This window comes from Gadus morhua, chromosome 20 (genome assembly GCF_902167405.1).
Source record: "Gadus morhua chromosome 20, gadMor3.0, whole genome shotgun sequence".
NCBI lineage: Eukaryota > Metazoa > Chordata > Actinopteri > Gadiformes > Gadidae > Gadus > Gadus morhua.
Window position 1 is genome coordinate 8,369,123 of NC_044067.1, and position 14,897 is coordinate 8,384,019.

At 42.1% G+C, this 14,897-nt stretch overlaps 1 protein-coding gene across 1 annotated transcript in view; it reads right to left on the reverse strand.

Annotated features, from left to right (window-relative positions):
- Nucleotides 1-14,897, reverse strand: part of ube2f (ubiquitin-conjugating enzyme E2F (putative)) — a 45,380-nt gene that overhangs the window by 16,439 nt on the left and 14,044 nt on the right. The window contains exons 5-8 of the mRNA XM_030343509.1: nucleotides 12,995-13,062; nucleotides 10,693-10,763; nucleotides 9,769-9,826; nucleotides 4,268-4,300 (exon numbers count right to left, since the gene is read on the reverse strand). Of these exons, the coding sequence (XP_030199369.1) occupies nucleotides 4,268-4,300; nucleotides 9,769-9,826; nucleotides 10,693-10,763; nucleotides 12,995-13,062 (230 nt within the window). The remainder of the gene's footprint in view (nucleotides 1-4,267; nucleotides 4,301-9,768; nucleotides 9,827-10,692; nucleotides 10,764-12,994; nucleotides 13,063-14,897) is intronic.

The window sequence follows — 14,897 nt, forward strand, 5'->3', positions numbered from 1 at the left end:
GTTGGAGATGGGCTGCAAGGCCACACACTTGTTCCGTAATCAAGGATACCCTATCTACAGTACAGCTCAATGTGTTGATTGTTCAATTATTCATAAACATCTCAAGGGAAACCTTCATTGTTCAGCTTTGGAGGACATAGGTTTATTGTGATCAATTGGCTAGGATCACTTCCTGAAACGACCATTGTTTAGTAAGGGAGCAAACACCACAACAAACAATAAAAAGCACTATTAAATACTTCAGCGCACACAACAACACTCTTCATCACCGACAGGCCTGCATCCTTTGTTTTCAATACAAAGCTGGCTAGCGAGCGAGAGCGAGAGAGAGAGACGATGGCCACTGGCGGTTTGGTCGTGTCACCCTGGATTTAGCTATCGATGTAAGAAATACATTGCAATTATGCAGTTGCCGTAGAGACGCCGCGTACAGGCTGGGCGAGGCCAGACTTTAATTGTTATTAAAGAGCTGAAGCAATGGATGAGCCACAAGCTCGTCTCCTTATTAAACCTTTAGCCCGAGAACGCAATACCAGTCTCACTGGGGAGGACGATAAGGCTTGATAGGTGACCCCTTACAGACAACGTTGACGATCGGAAAGGAGAGGCATTTCACTAACGATTGGACTTTTATTTCAATTAATTTGAATCAAAACAAAAATGAGGAGGTTGATGTGGTTTTAGGGGTGCATTCACACCTTAGCGGTTTGTTCCGTCTTTATGGGGTGTTTCCCCCGATAGGTCGGTTTGTTTGGTGTGAACGCTCAATGGAACTCTGTTGTGGTGCGGGCAAAACAAACAAACACTGGCCTGCTTGAAAACAGGGGTCTAGTCCCGCTTCCAAGTGAACTCTGTCTGGGTTTGCAAACTTGAAAAAAATCCTGAAACTGTACGAAGTTGCTATTGATCCATTGTTATTGTCCGCAAAAATAAAGCGTTGTGAGTTTCGGTCCAATAGAGGAGCGACCCGCTTGGCCGCCAGGCATTTGTTTACAATGCAACGTTTGTTTCGCCAACAAAGTCCAGTGTGACCACTCACTGAACCAAAGAAAAAATGCACGAAAATGAGTCCAGCCAACTACAAGTGGGAAATCGCCCTTATATGTCCTGCTCAGTGTAATGGGAAAATCATATTTTCACACTCTGTTTCCCTAACTGCCCTTCCGTGTCTCTAACTGTCATTTCCTTGACCCCCTTTGGGAGGGGGGGTCATTGCGTCAAAGGCTCCAACTCAGAATCCACGGTTACGTCTCCCTCTGATACACACACGAGGGTTACCATCTATTGTTGACTACCATCTGGTAGCCATCTGGTTAACCAATACTATAGTTTTATTGGGGAGCAGAGCTGTTCTCAGCCTGCTGCTTGACAACCGTGTACAATACGTCCTTGCTTTTGCCCAATGCTTTGGACTTCTCCTTGGGCAGCTCTTTGAGGGAGGCAGGGAGAACTCCCATCTGGGGACTACTCCTTGCGGTGCTCTTGGAGGGACGCCGGGAGAACTCCCATCTATGGCCTCGGATTATTTCATGTTTGTTTATTGTTTGTTTGTTGTATGCTTGCTGTTTTTATAAATTCAGATGACTCTTTATTCTGACTCAGTATAGACAGAAACGTTTGACGTTGGCAAAATTCCCACCAAACTCTGCTTTCTGTTTTTACTCTTTGAATATTAAAGGGATTTTACAATGACTTCAAGCTGTGAAAATACTCACTATCTGAACCACAGGAATACTTGAAACTGAATGATGAGGTCTGAATATAAAAATAGGATATATGTAATTTCAAAACTTTGATTTGCATTCATTTGCATGATAACTTGTGGCTGCCATCAATTTTATGTGGCCGATCCGTCTTCTTTAAAGGGGACATATTATGAAAACAACACTATTCCTGGGATTTGTTTTGGGTCTCTGGTGCTCCCACATGCATACAAACTTCTGAGATATGCATTTCTGAGAGTACCCCGCCTACAGTTACCAAACAAACGAGTCAGTTTCGGCGCCGGCTCCTACGTAGGAAGGGGGCACATTAGAATATTACCTCCCACTTGCCCACCCCCCTCCAATCAGAGCATAGCTAAGATTTCCCCCCACCCGACTGCCACCGAAACTTGGGCGGCAGTTCAGCTCCCGGATTACACCCGCTGGAGCTGCCAGACTGCCACCAAAGCTTCGGCGGCAGCTCCGGCGGGGGGAGCTCGGCGGCAGTCTGGCAGCTCAGCTCCCGGAGTACAATCCCTTTCTCTTCCGTATCACGGTTCAATATGGACTTCAGAGAGGCCAAAAGGCCTCTCTGAAGTAAGGCCAAAGTTCCTTTCCCCCAATTCTTTTCAACCATGGCCATTATATAGAGCTCCAGGAGTCCACACACGGCAACAATCCCTTCTCCTCCATGCTGTCACTCTGAAGGCTCATTGGTCAATGGGCAGCAGCTAAATTGCATTAAAGCTACAGACACCGGTAACAGCGCATTCTGAAGGGACTGAAACAGAGGGGAATAGCGGTAGGCGAGATTTTTTTTTTCCTAAAAGCTATTTCCAGCAAACAGCGTTTTCTGGAACTCATATACTATGTTTACTAGTTGGGAGAACGCCATAATATTGCCGCTTTTCCACCGCCAGTACCAACTCGACTCGACTCAACTCGGTTTGGTTGCGTTTCCATCTAAAAAAGTACCTCTTCAATGTGGGCGGGTCGTAGAAAATAACCTCTCCACCATGGGCGGGTCGTCATTAGGTTTTAATCACGGGAGACGCGATTCCGGGGAAATCTGAATCTGATCAAGACTATTTCCTGATTCCCGGGAAAGGTTATGATGGGAAATAAAATAAAAAGCGCAATGACTGCGCGTCTATTGTATACGGTAACGTTGATCAAGGCGAAACTCGAGCCCTAGGAAAGGAACGGCACTGAAACGAAACAGCGAAACGCTGATCCTCCGTGGACTCCAGCCACGCCGGACACACACAACCACGCCCGACACACATAACGACGCGCAGCCTAACTCTAGCCCCGGGAAAGGAGCGACACACACGGCGAAACGCTGATCAGTGTCCCCCTCGGGAGCGGGTTCGTGGACTCCAACCACGCCGGACACAACTTAACTTTGAGAGATTATTCCCATTTACAGCCGCTGGCCAATCAGTTACCAGCAGCCTGTTTACGTCACACAAAAGTACCTACTCCTCTCGCTTGGAACCTCGACGGAGGTAGTACTAAAAAAAAGTACCCGGTACTAGGTACCCGGTACTTTTTTTGCCAATGGAAACGCAAAAAAGGCGTGGCGAGTCGAGTCGGGGCGAGCTGGTACTGGTGGTGGAAAAGCGGCATAAGTCTCCTTTAAAGCCTGCGTTAACCCCGGATCAGTTCTTCTTCCAAACATCCCAAATGATGACTCAGTTACAAATTATTTACTATCAACTAATTTTATCCCAATTTATATATAATTCTAATCACCACCCACTTTATCCCAATTGATTTCATCACAACTCACTTAATCCAAAATTATTTCATCACAATGTATTTAATCCCAATTGATTCAATCAAAAATCACTTAATCCCAGTTTATTTATATCCCAATTCATTTAAATCCCAATGTATTTAATCACCACTCGCACTATCCCAATTTATTTGAGTCCCAAGTAATTTAATCGATTTCAACGACTTGTAATCTTGACCATCCCTCTACCCAATGATGGTCATCTGTAACCATTAAGAAACATTGGCCTTCCCAGTAAAGCTCCAGAAGGCATCAGGAGGAATCTCATTCTCAGTAAATAACTTTCCATTATCTGAACCCGGGGGTGGGCTCTTCATCATTAGAAGGAGGGTCACTTCCCCTCAGGAATTAATTTGAGCCTGATTATGGCTGCACACCCTGGACACACAATGGCCAGTTTTGACCTAGGCCGGCACTGTCCTATTTTTACACTGGGTTCATGAACATTGATGTGTTTTACCTAGAAGCAATTACAGTGAGTACATGATTATACATATCCAATCTCAATGAGTAGTAAATATGACTTAATTTACGGGTTGCACACGAACACACATATTTATCTTACCCATATATCAATTATTGACTACTTTCTTCATAAAAAATAATGTGTGTGTGTGTAACATTAAAATTGAAATGTGCTCAAACAATTTCAAATTAAATGGACTACATATTTGAATATGTAGTCTCTTGGACAACCTATTCAAAAATATAGTCCAAAAGTACAATTTAACTAATAATTAAAGCTGATAGAGAGTGACAGACTTACTGTAAATAAGGAGTTCAGACCCCAGACAACGTCCTGAAAAACACAGAGTGAAGACCTTTTAAGGCATGTAAACATTACCAACACAACAAGTTGAACCACGACAGCAAGAATAAACACTGAATATTATTTTTGGAGCCCAAACTGTTTGTTAAAAAGGGTTTATTAACTGTTTATGAAACAGTTAGGGGAAAATAAGGGAAAATACCAGCCACACAAGAAACCTACAGTTCACTCAAGTAGTAATTGAGCCAGTTGATGGAGCAGAGTAATGTGTACACTTCAGCCCCTGATTATGGCCGTTCAAAGTAATTGAACATCTGAATCAGCAGGAGGCTCTAAATGCCATCCCAGATCGGCTTCTGCTCCTCCTCAATGGTGCCCCAATGGTGCCCAGAACAACACAGGAATAATTATGATGAGATCACATTAGCTCTGCCCGACTGAACACAATAAAGCATTTTAGCATTTTAACGCCCTGGAGGCCGTCATAAGAGAGGTAATAATGTAGGTAATGTTTACATGTTTACCTACTCTCATTGTGTATAGACATAGTTACTGTACAGTGTTTCCCCTAGAAATTTTTTTAGGCTGGTGGTAACAGCTGATAGTGTGATTTGTTATACATTTTTTACGGGATGCTAGAGTATTTGTTGGTTATTTCCATATAAAACACTTGCTTAGCCATCACAGGTTGATAATGATTCAACACTGACAAGTGTTGGGAGGAGATAATGATCTCCTCCCTCTGCCCCTCTGACTTGTTCCTCCACACCTGTCACTCGCCCTTCTTCCCCACCTGTACTCTCGTTTGGCACCGTGTTTAGGAAGAACCTTGAAATACCTTTTTGTCCTTCATCCCTTTTACGTTTTTTTGGTGGTGCCATGCTAATGATGATATTACTTAATGCTGTCAGATTGTCCATTATGATGGGGCATCATCTGCGCACGCGCAACACCGCATTTTTTTTTTTTTTTTTTTCTTTTTTTAAAATTGTTAAATTATTTTATTTTTTTTGGTCGGTTGTTGGCCTGGCGGGGGCGCTCGTTGGCCTGGCGGCCCGCCAGGCCTGAACAATGGTAGGGGAAACACTGCTGTATTTATTTGTAGCTTCCCTCCTCTTTACACCTATTTAATCTATTGAAGTCTTGTACCTCAAAATGGTGTGAGGGAAGATGAGGGAGGAAGAGGAGCAGAGATGAAGGAACATGAACAGCACAACAAAACAAATGGATGAGGTGTATCGCTGGGCTTTAATGTAAAGCCTTCGTCTGAACGACCGCATTAGCATTCAAATTGAAAAATAAAACGTTTTTTGTGGAAATGTTTGATAAGGGTTTTAAATTAGTCCAGTGTGTTTCGCATGAAGAGCTTGATGATCGTTGTGTGGTGTGTTTACTTGCAAGAAAACTGGCAGCTATAGTGGGTTCCGGCCAAGTGGAAGATTACTAAATATTGTCTTACACTGATTCAAGGAGAAATTCAATTTGACTTTTACAGTTGTGATGTCAAAAAAACATTAACGCTCCATACAGCGTTTTGGCGTAATGCATGAAATAAAAAAGACTTTATTATTCAAACTAGATTCAGGGACATACTTGGGTAATATTAAAATAAAAACAAGTATAAATAAAAAAGTTTGTTCCCTCAAATTATACCATAGCATAAAGTATAGATAATGTATAAATAATTTATCATACAATGTATTCAGACCTACTTTCTATCCACTCTGCTCCTCGCCGCTGCGCTCTGATTGGTTTGAACGACTTCATGGAGTACTCTTCATTATTGCAGATGAGTCACTTTTTGTTTCTGTTTACATGGTGTGTGAGTGTGTGTCTGTGTGTGTATGTGTGTGTGTCAAAATATGTCTGTTGCAGTATATGTGTGTGCATGTTTCTGTTTAGGTGTGTGTATGCGTGTGTGTTAACCTATTTGGGTTCCAGTTTAGGAGAGTGTATACAAACGCAGCCAAATGGAGTCATCCGGTGTTTGCCCGTTGACGCAAACAGAGGAATGGAGTGAAACTGTGAGTGTGTTGAATGCAACTCTACTATGCCGTTTCCCCTAACCTTCACGTCACACATAAACACTTCCTTTCAACTACAGTACACCACCAGCTAGAAACCAGCTATACTGTAGACCACCAGCTAGAACCAGCTCTGCTCTAGACCACCAGCTAGAACCAGTTATACTGTAGACCACCAACTAGAACCAGCTCTACAGTGGAACACACCAGCTAGAACCAGTTCTACAGTAGACCCAACCCCTTAACCTAGACTAGCCCTCCAGCTATAACTGGCGCTACGGTTGACATCACCCCTTCACCTACACTAGACCTCCAGCTAGAACCAGCTCTACTGTTGACCTCACCCTTTCACCTGCTGTAAACATCCAGCTATAACTAGCACAACATTAGACCTCACCCCTTCACCTACAGTAGACCTCCAGCTATAACTGGAACTACATTAGCCCGTCACCTACACTAGACCTCCAGCTATAACTGGCGCTGATGTTGGCCTCCTCCCACTGTCCAACTATCACTCAGAATACTTTTGGAACATTTGGAGAAAACCCGAAAACTTGCTTTTCTGCAATCTCCTCAATTCAAGTCACACAGAACTTTTTTTCTGCTCAGCTCTGAGGAGATGTGATTCAGTTCAGTCCCTGAACCAACTCAACCAGAAATCTCAAACATAAATAAGAGAATAGTTTAAATTGTCTGGTTTCAATGCCACTGTTTGTTCCCGTCCAAACGTGTACGACTGCAAGAACTATTGTAAACAAGCTCCTGGGTTACTGGGCTGCTGGGGAAATATATGATCTATAAATATAACAAAGTAGTTGTTTTTATTCAAGTGCTGAACACTGCCAACACCTGTCCAACTGCAATGGCGTTTGCTGGAATACAGAAAAATAAATTGCTATCTGTATAAATAAATTATGACTTCAGGACAGCGATGATGGAAAAAGGGCCGGAAAGGCATAGGGGTAGCCGTTGTATATACATGCATATATATACACACAAGTATATACACAGACAGAGAGAGAAACAGACAGACAGTGAGAGTGGGAGGGAGAGATGAATCATCATTCCGTCTAGAAAACCGGACTTCTCAATTGTCATTGTTAGAAGGAAACCGATTGTGATTTCCCTCCCCGGAAAAAAGAATTGTCTCGGCTGGGTGTTACCATCTGCTGCTGTAAGCATCATACTGAATGGCAGCAAATAAAGAACTACATCGATCTCAGTCACGACAAACACCATTACTTAACCTCATGTGTATGATCGAAGGAAATACCAAATATCCCAAGGATACTTGAAATTCCCCTCAATTCTGTAACCTCTGTTGTGTGTACAATCAAGATGCCTTCTGTCTTACCAGATGACAGATATCGTACAACTGAACATACTTGAAATAAAACACTAAAGAACATCCATCTCTCAGTCCCCCCATCACTTATCTTCAAATGACCTCCTCGCTCCTCCAAAATACATGGTCTGGTCTCTTGTTTTATCAGATCACAATCCCAGAGGTTCCCTTGTTTGACATCACACCTCTTTATCTCTTCTTTCCTGCCTCCTTTTGCCGCTGCCTCTCCAAAAGGCCTCTCAAACACTTTCGCACTTAACTCTTTACGACTCTCAATCCACTCTCCCTCTCTCTGTCCTTCCCTGTCTTTCTCTCTTCATCTCTACCTCTCACTCTCTCTCCATAGCACTTACTCCCTACCTCCTTCACTAGCTCTTCCCTCTACCTCTTCATCTACGATTCGATTCGATTCCGATTATGAGGTCAACGATTAGATTCTGAAGCGATTATCGATGCAAAAAAAATGTGTATGTACATTTCCATGCGTGATTTTCAATAATATATGTATACATCTGGGTTTGCTACTCAGAGTTTGCTAATTACTTCCTACTTTTTTTGATGATCATTAAAGACATCAACAGATTAATTAACTTATCTAATATTTCATAAGAGAGAAAGCTTTTGTCACAAATATGACTTTCTATGAACAATGCAATAATCAATGCAGCTTGCATTATAACACAATATGAAGCATGCAAAAAATAGGTTTCAGCTTTCTTTTCTTTCTAATCTTTCTTTTCTATGTCATTAAAGGAAAAAGCTGCTCTTGAATTAGAAGGAGTTCTTGTGTCGGGCTGTGAGTTTGCGCGCATGCTTTGCGTAGGCTGAATCGCAATCGTGTCAAGAGCAATCAGATTGGCCAATACAAACTGAAGATAAATTAAATAATTTTAAAATTACAAAAAATTGTCCCTCTCTGGGGAACAGAATGTTTTAATTCCGATTATTAATTTGTCTGCATCGAGACAGAATTGTTCTAGCGAGAATCGCGATGCATCGAAGAATCAATTATTTTTCCCACCCCTAGTGAATGGTTTGGAAGAGGATGGGGATGATGGACGCTGCATGGATGAGAAGCAAATCATTTGTCTCAACTAGTATGTATCAATAGACGCCACCCTCACAATTCCTTGCCGAGGGTGGGTTTGGTCCTGAATGAATGAATGAATGAATACAGGAAGAGGGGTGGATCCCAACCAAAATCATTTGTGATTGAGTTATTAGGATGACACATCCTACGCTCCCATTTGGTTAAATTGTTTTCAAACCAATTTAGATGCCCTGTTTCCATTTAATTGCATACTCAACCATATAGAAGGGTCTTTATAATAATAATAATAATAATTGATCCGTTTTTTATAGCGCTTTTCTAAATACTCTTTCCCTGGAAGAGACTAACCAAATAGAAACCAGGATATGTGGACTAATGCCGTGGAAAGAAGAAAGAAAGAGAGATTTTGAAAGAAAGAAGGAATCAGATCAGACATGAAATATCAAACTGTTCTGTCAGCTTTAAGGACATTCTTTATCTCATATGAACCTAAAAACACTTGCAAATGTGTCCTAAAATGTTAATTAAACACAGGTATATGGGAATCTTTATTTGAAAACCTCTTAAGATATTTCTTAAGAGACTCAAGGTACTTTTATTTGAAGCGCCGTCTCCCTGATGTCATTGTTTACATACTTCTATTCTTACCCGAGCAAGTGTTCTCTGAATAGAAACCAATTTGGAGGACCTAACAATCAGGGAAGCATAATGCACTTTGGTAAGTATCCTGATCCGGCTCAACCCCTACTCCCTTTCATCCGTGGAAACTATGTGATGTGATAATGGTCAACATTATCATTTGGGGCAGCACATCAGAGTTGCAGCACGTCTAGCCAAACATTTATTTTTACCTTATCTCAGGCCAAAGTTAACAACAGATACGATTTTTTTGCTTCATGCGCTTACCACCCGTGTGAAATAACTTGTCAAGAACCTGCTCACTCTAGTTCTCTGACTACACCCAGCACCTTTGTGGGCACAAAATTATAGTATTTGATTCAATGCAAAAAAAATGTACAGCACAAAATAAATTCTTGACTTCCTTTAAATATTCCCAAATAATAATAATGTTGTTTACCTTGAGTGATCGGGTTGGGGCCCAGCCTGTGCCATCGATGGAGTGTTCCCGCAACAAGCTGCACGTACAGAATAACAGGTTTAATACTCGGGGTTGGCTTAAATCAGGAGGTAGAGCAGTTGTCTTGTAACCGAAAGGTTGCTAGTTCGATCCCCAGCTCCTCAGAGCCGAGTGTTGCTGTGTCCCTGAGCAAGACACTTAACCCTAACTGCTCCTGAAGGGCTGGCTGTCACCTTGCATGGTTGACTCTGCCGTCGGTGTGTCAATGTGTGTGTTAACCGATGTAAGGCGCTTTGGATAAAAGCGTCTGCTAAATGCCCTAATTGTAATTGCATCCACATACAGACAAACCCCTTGCTTGCTTTTTAATGTATGACGGTGTGTTAGGGGGCCATTTTAGGTTAAAAAATACATTAAATTCAGAGCCATTTCCTCTAACTGATTATCATATTCAATGCTTACCAAATCGACACTTTAGCCAAAGAAGTTTGTTTTACTTATGGTGTAAGGGAATCACCGCATTTAATCCTCTTCGGGAACACTAAGAAAACACAGTATTCTGGAAGAACATGTTCAAAGCCTTCCAAGGAAATCTCATTTCTCTGGAGGCATTTTGGATAAGGCCTATTTCGGGACATTTGTGATTAATTTTCTCGTTAATGTACAACTTTGGTATGCAAATTCGGAGTTCAGTGTGGTTACTTGTATCATCCTGAAACCACACAATATTCATAATAGAGCATTACAATGATATAGAATAAGTCAGCTATCTGAAAGTTGTCTTCCTCAACTCCATCTCAAATGAACAATGGTTATCATCAACAGCCGAGACAAAACTAATAAATTGCCAAAATAAAATAACGACAGAGTCAGTGATTTGGGCGAAAGAAGACAACATTTTTGGACTGAGCGAAGCGTAGTTACCTCAGGCAGATCTCGCCAGTCTCAGCAATGTTTGGGTGCCATATTCTGGTCAGACATTTCACTTTTGGAGGCTGAGAGAAAGAGAAAGCGAGAGAGAGAACGAGAGAGTGAGAGAGAGCGAGAACCAAGATGAGAGGGGAGAATGAGCGAGAAAGAAGGTCAGGGAAGAGAAACAAATTAGGAGATATAGAGATAAAGTGATGAAAGAAAAGTCAATGTGAGATAACAGACACTTTGAGACAACAGACACTGAGGACTGATAAAATGAATTCTTCCTCTGCTCTTCATCTTCAACATACAAGAGACTGTCCCCCCTGAAGCAAGCTTCCTGCAATTCAGCAAACACTCCTTGGATGCACAGGCTTAACTAACACAGGCATTCCCTTCTTAAGTACTGGAAAGAACTGCAGCTTACCAGACAATCAATCCCCATTTCAGTCAGGGTTTAGGACATCCTATTCCACTGAAACTGCTGTGACCAGAGTGGTAAATGTCCTTCTCATTACCATGGACAGCAATGCAAGCTCCTTGCTGCTGCTGCAGCTTTCCCCCTTTGATACAATTTACCATAGCATCGTTCTTGATCGTCTTGAAAATTATGTTTCAAGAAAAGCTTGGCTCTTCTTTGTTTTAGATCTTCGCACATAAATGGAACACAATTCGTTTTTTTTTGTGACGATTCATAATTTAAACACTGCAACCTAAGCTTTGGGAGCAGCTATGGAATTAGCTTTCACTGTTATGCCGACGAAGCTTAAATCAACATTCCTTTTAGATCAAACGAATCCCCCCAGATCCAGAAGGTTGAATCTCGCCTGATTGAAATTAAAAGATGGTTATCCCAAAACGATTTTCAGTTTAACACAGGGAAAACGTAACTGATATCCATTTTGCCCCGAAGCAACACAGACACACATTTTGAGGACTTTGAAGCTTTGATGTCTCCATGAGTTTCTGTGTAGAAATCGTTGGTGTGTTATAGGACTCTACCTTTTCTTTTGATCAGCTCTCAGTACAGCTGAATCCCCCTGCGAGCCAGCACTAGCTAACCTCTGCTTCGTATCGGTAGGTGCCAATCAGAGGTGCCCTACATGTTCCTTGTTCACCGTGCCCAATTTAACCAGACTGTCATCTCTGTTTTAATGTGTTGATACGATTGTTACTGGACGCCTAAAAACACCTGACGCATAGCATCTTGCTTACCCGCAAGCACCCAATCACCATGGACAAAACATATTTTCAATTTGGTTGACATTGAATTTAAATGTTGTGCATGTATTACTACTATACTGTATGTCCATTATGGCACCCATTGCATTCCCTCCTTGGTATCCTTGGTAGGAGGGATCCCCCACTCTCCCCACTCGTTCATTCTCAAGATCTCGTGCCCTGGGGTTTGGGGATGTCATAAATACGTGACCTGTAAAGCCCTTTGAGACTGTGACTGTTATTCAGGGCTTTGCAAATAAATTGGACCTGACCTGACTTGATAAAGAGGCGGAAGAGGTGCTCTATGTGACAGCTCGATTTATTATTCAATATTGTGATATTCACTCACACAGTAAAACACGCATACAATTCCTCTCACACATGCCCAGAGAAACATTTACTACAGGTGCGTGTAAACATTACTGTGATTTGCAAGTCAGGTGAGGTTACGTCCTGATATGACACAGAGAGGTGCAATGTTGTGATTTTCCGTGGTAAAACGCTGAATAAATATCATACTGTTTATACTCGTCCCTTTGAACGATCACAAGTGCACTTGACTATTTCCCCATCCGGTGGAGCCAAAATAAACCCCAGTTTCTTCATCCCACGTACCAGCGTGACGCATGCATGGACGGTGTTTTGAACCTCAGTGAGTCGTTCTGAAGGACTGAAGCACAATTCACTTTAACTTTCAGATTCAGGGTTTTAAGTGGTCCAGCGCCAGCAATGTCAACGCTTCAGCATTAAAAGGGTTCAACATGGAAATCTGTGGTGGCAGCATTATTTAATCTGTTAATGTTCTTTAATGTTATTATATACAAGTTAGCATCAATGTTTACAGGCGAACCCTGTAAACTTGTAAAATACGATAGACTAGAGTTAAATATAATGGTGCAATGTCATGTGGTTTGGTGTAATACCTCCTCCACATAAAGTAATACCAATATGTCCCCCAGCAGACAGCAACATTTTCTAAATTAGTGTGGATCGTCATGGCTGTTGGAGACACTTGGATGAGAACACAGCAAGGGACATACACAGACAGAGAAGGCAAGCAAAGAGCGGGAAAAATGAAGGCTTTGTCACTCACCACCATGTTGTAGGCTTCTGGGACGTTGATTTCAAACTGGAATCTTCCACTCTGGTAGTAGCCCTCATCTGGAGGGTAGAGACATAGGGAGAGAGAGAGAGAGAGAAAGAGAGAGAGAGTGTCATTGACAGAGAGACAGAGAGAGAGCGACAGAGAGAGAAAAGAGTATTGACTATTTCGATTTGTATCTTATTGTGTTAGTTGTCATTGTATGCCAATGAAGCCCATTGAACTGACACGTGAGGCCGAAAAATTGACTGTGTCAGACAAAGACAAACTACCTCTAGTAAACTGAATTACATTCCAAGGAGAGGTCTGGTACTAGACTCTTTATAGAAGACGTATACATCACTTCCCTTAGCCAGAGCCATATTTTGATACTCTTTATTTTTAATATACAGAAGTGACTGTAATGGTTGGTGGTCGTTTTCTCCCCCGTGTAAAATCCCTCTCTCTCCCCCATTAGAACAAATACACCATCTACGAATTATAATGACTCAATTATCATTAGGAGAAAAGGGCTGTTATCTGATCTGACGTTGTGGAGAACAGGTTAGACTCATTTATGAAGCTATTAAAAATATACAGGAATCAGCAAAAATAATAACGGGTGCAGAACTTATGCCCCTTCCACTCAGGAAAAACGTTAGCAGTTAACTTCTGCTAAAGAAGATTGTGAAACAACAGAAGAAAACGCTTTAGCTGCAGCGGCATTTTTAGCAAAGTCCATATCTTTCTTTATAGTCAAATTAGGAATTTAAAAGGCAAATAGTGACCACTATTAAATAGAAGATCGAGGGATATACAGTAACTACTATTATTAGTAGATATATCATAAAAAACCAATGGTAAGCAGGGGGCCAAGCCATATCAAAATATACACATACAGAAATACCATGACTCAGAATGAGTGGAAATGCCTTGAAAATATGTGCGCTGTGTGTGGGAAAGATTGAGTGGAGTACAAGGGAAACAAGCCTCAATTGACCCCCCGCGTATTGACTGACTGCACATGGTTCAAAGATCCGGATTTCTAGCGCTGTGGTACCACACACAAGCCACCTCCGGTGTCCTGAACAGCCCTGGGTAATTGCAGTGCCAGCCGTTAAAGCCAGGGACTGCACAGCGCTCACGAGGGAAGGAAAGTCAGTGGAGATGGATTGTTAATACCGTCAACCTTTAGGGATGGCTGTGCACCGCCACCCCGGTCAGCACTTTATGGACCCAAGTGTAGAATAAACTGTAATTGCCAACTTGTTAGTTTCCGGGAATGTCTATTTGACCACTATTTAATGATTTAGAAGAGGCTTTTATCCAAAGCCACTCACGGAGGGGGCAGGTAGGGTTTAGGGCATCTTGCTCATAGACTGTGTACATTGAATGCGTACTACCCAGAATTCCTCAGCTGCATCGCAAATGTTTTTGTAAATGCAATTAGAAACAGGAGTTTGAATGTTATGGATGCCACACACACACACACTGACACACACACACACACACACACACACACACACGCACACACGCACACACACAAACAGCAGCAGCATCTGCTTCACAGTCCATAACTGTTCCTTAATACCATAGCTAGGATGGACGGGGGAGGGATGGTACGTAAAATGGCTTTACAAAATACAATTTATTCTATATTTCCTGCAATGTCAAAGAAAAAGAAGCAAGCACATTTTCCGCGAGACACTATGGCATTCCAACTCTCAAGTGAAGCTACGGGTTAACATTTTCCTCCAACAGCAAATTGGGCTTCCAAATAAGCCTTGCCATTACCTAGGAGTCTTGTGGGTTGCACCGAGCAGGACCTGATTTAGAGCCATGGGATCGAAGGTTCATATTTCTTAGAAGCGTGGAAAGGGATTCCCATTCCCAAAGGGCTTTCTATAAGGGACAG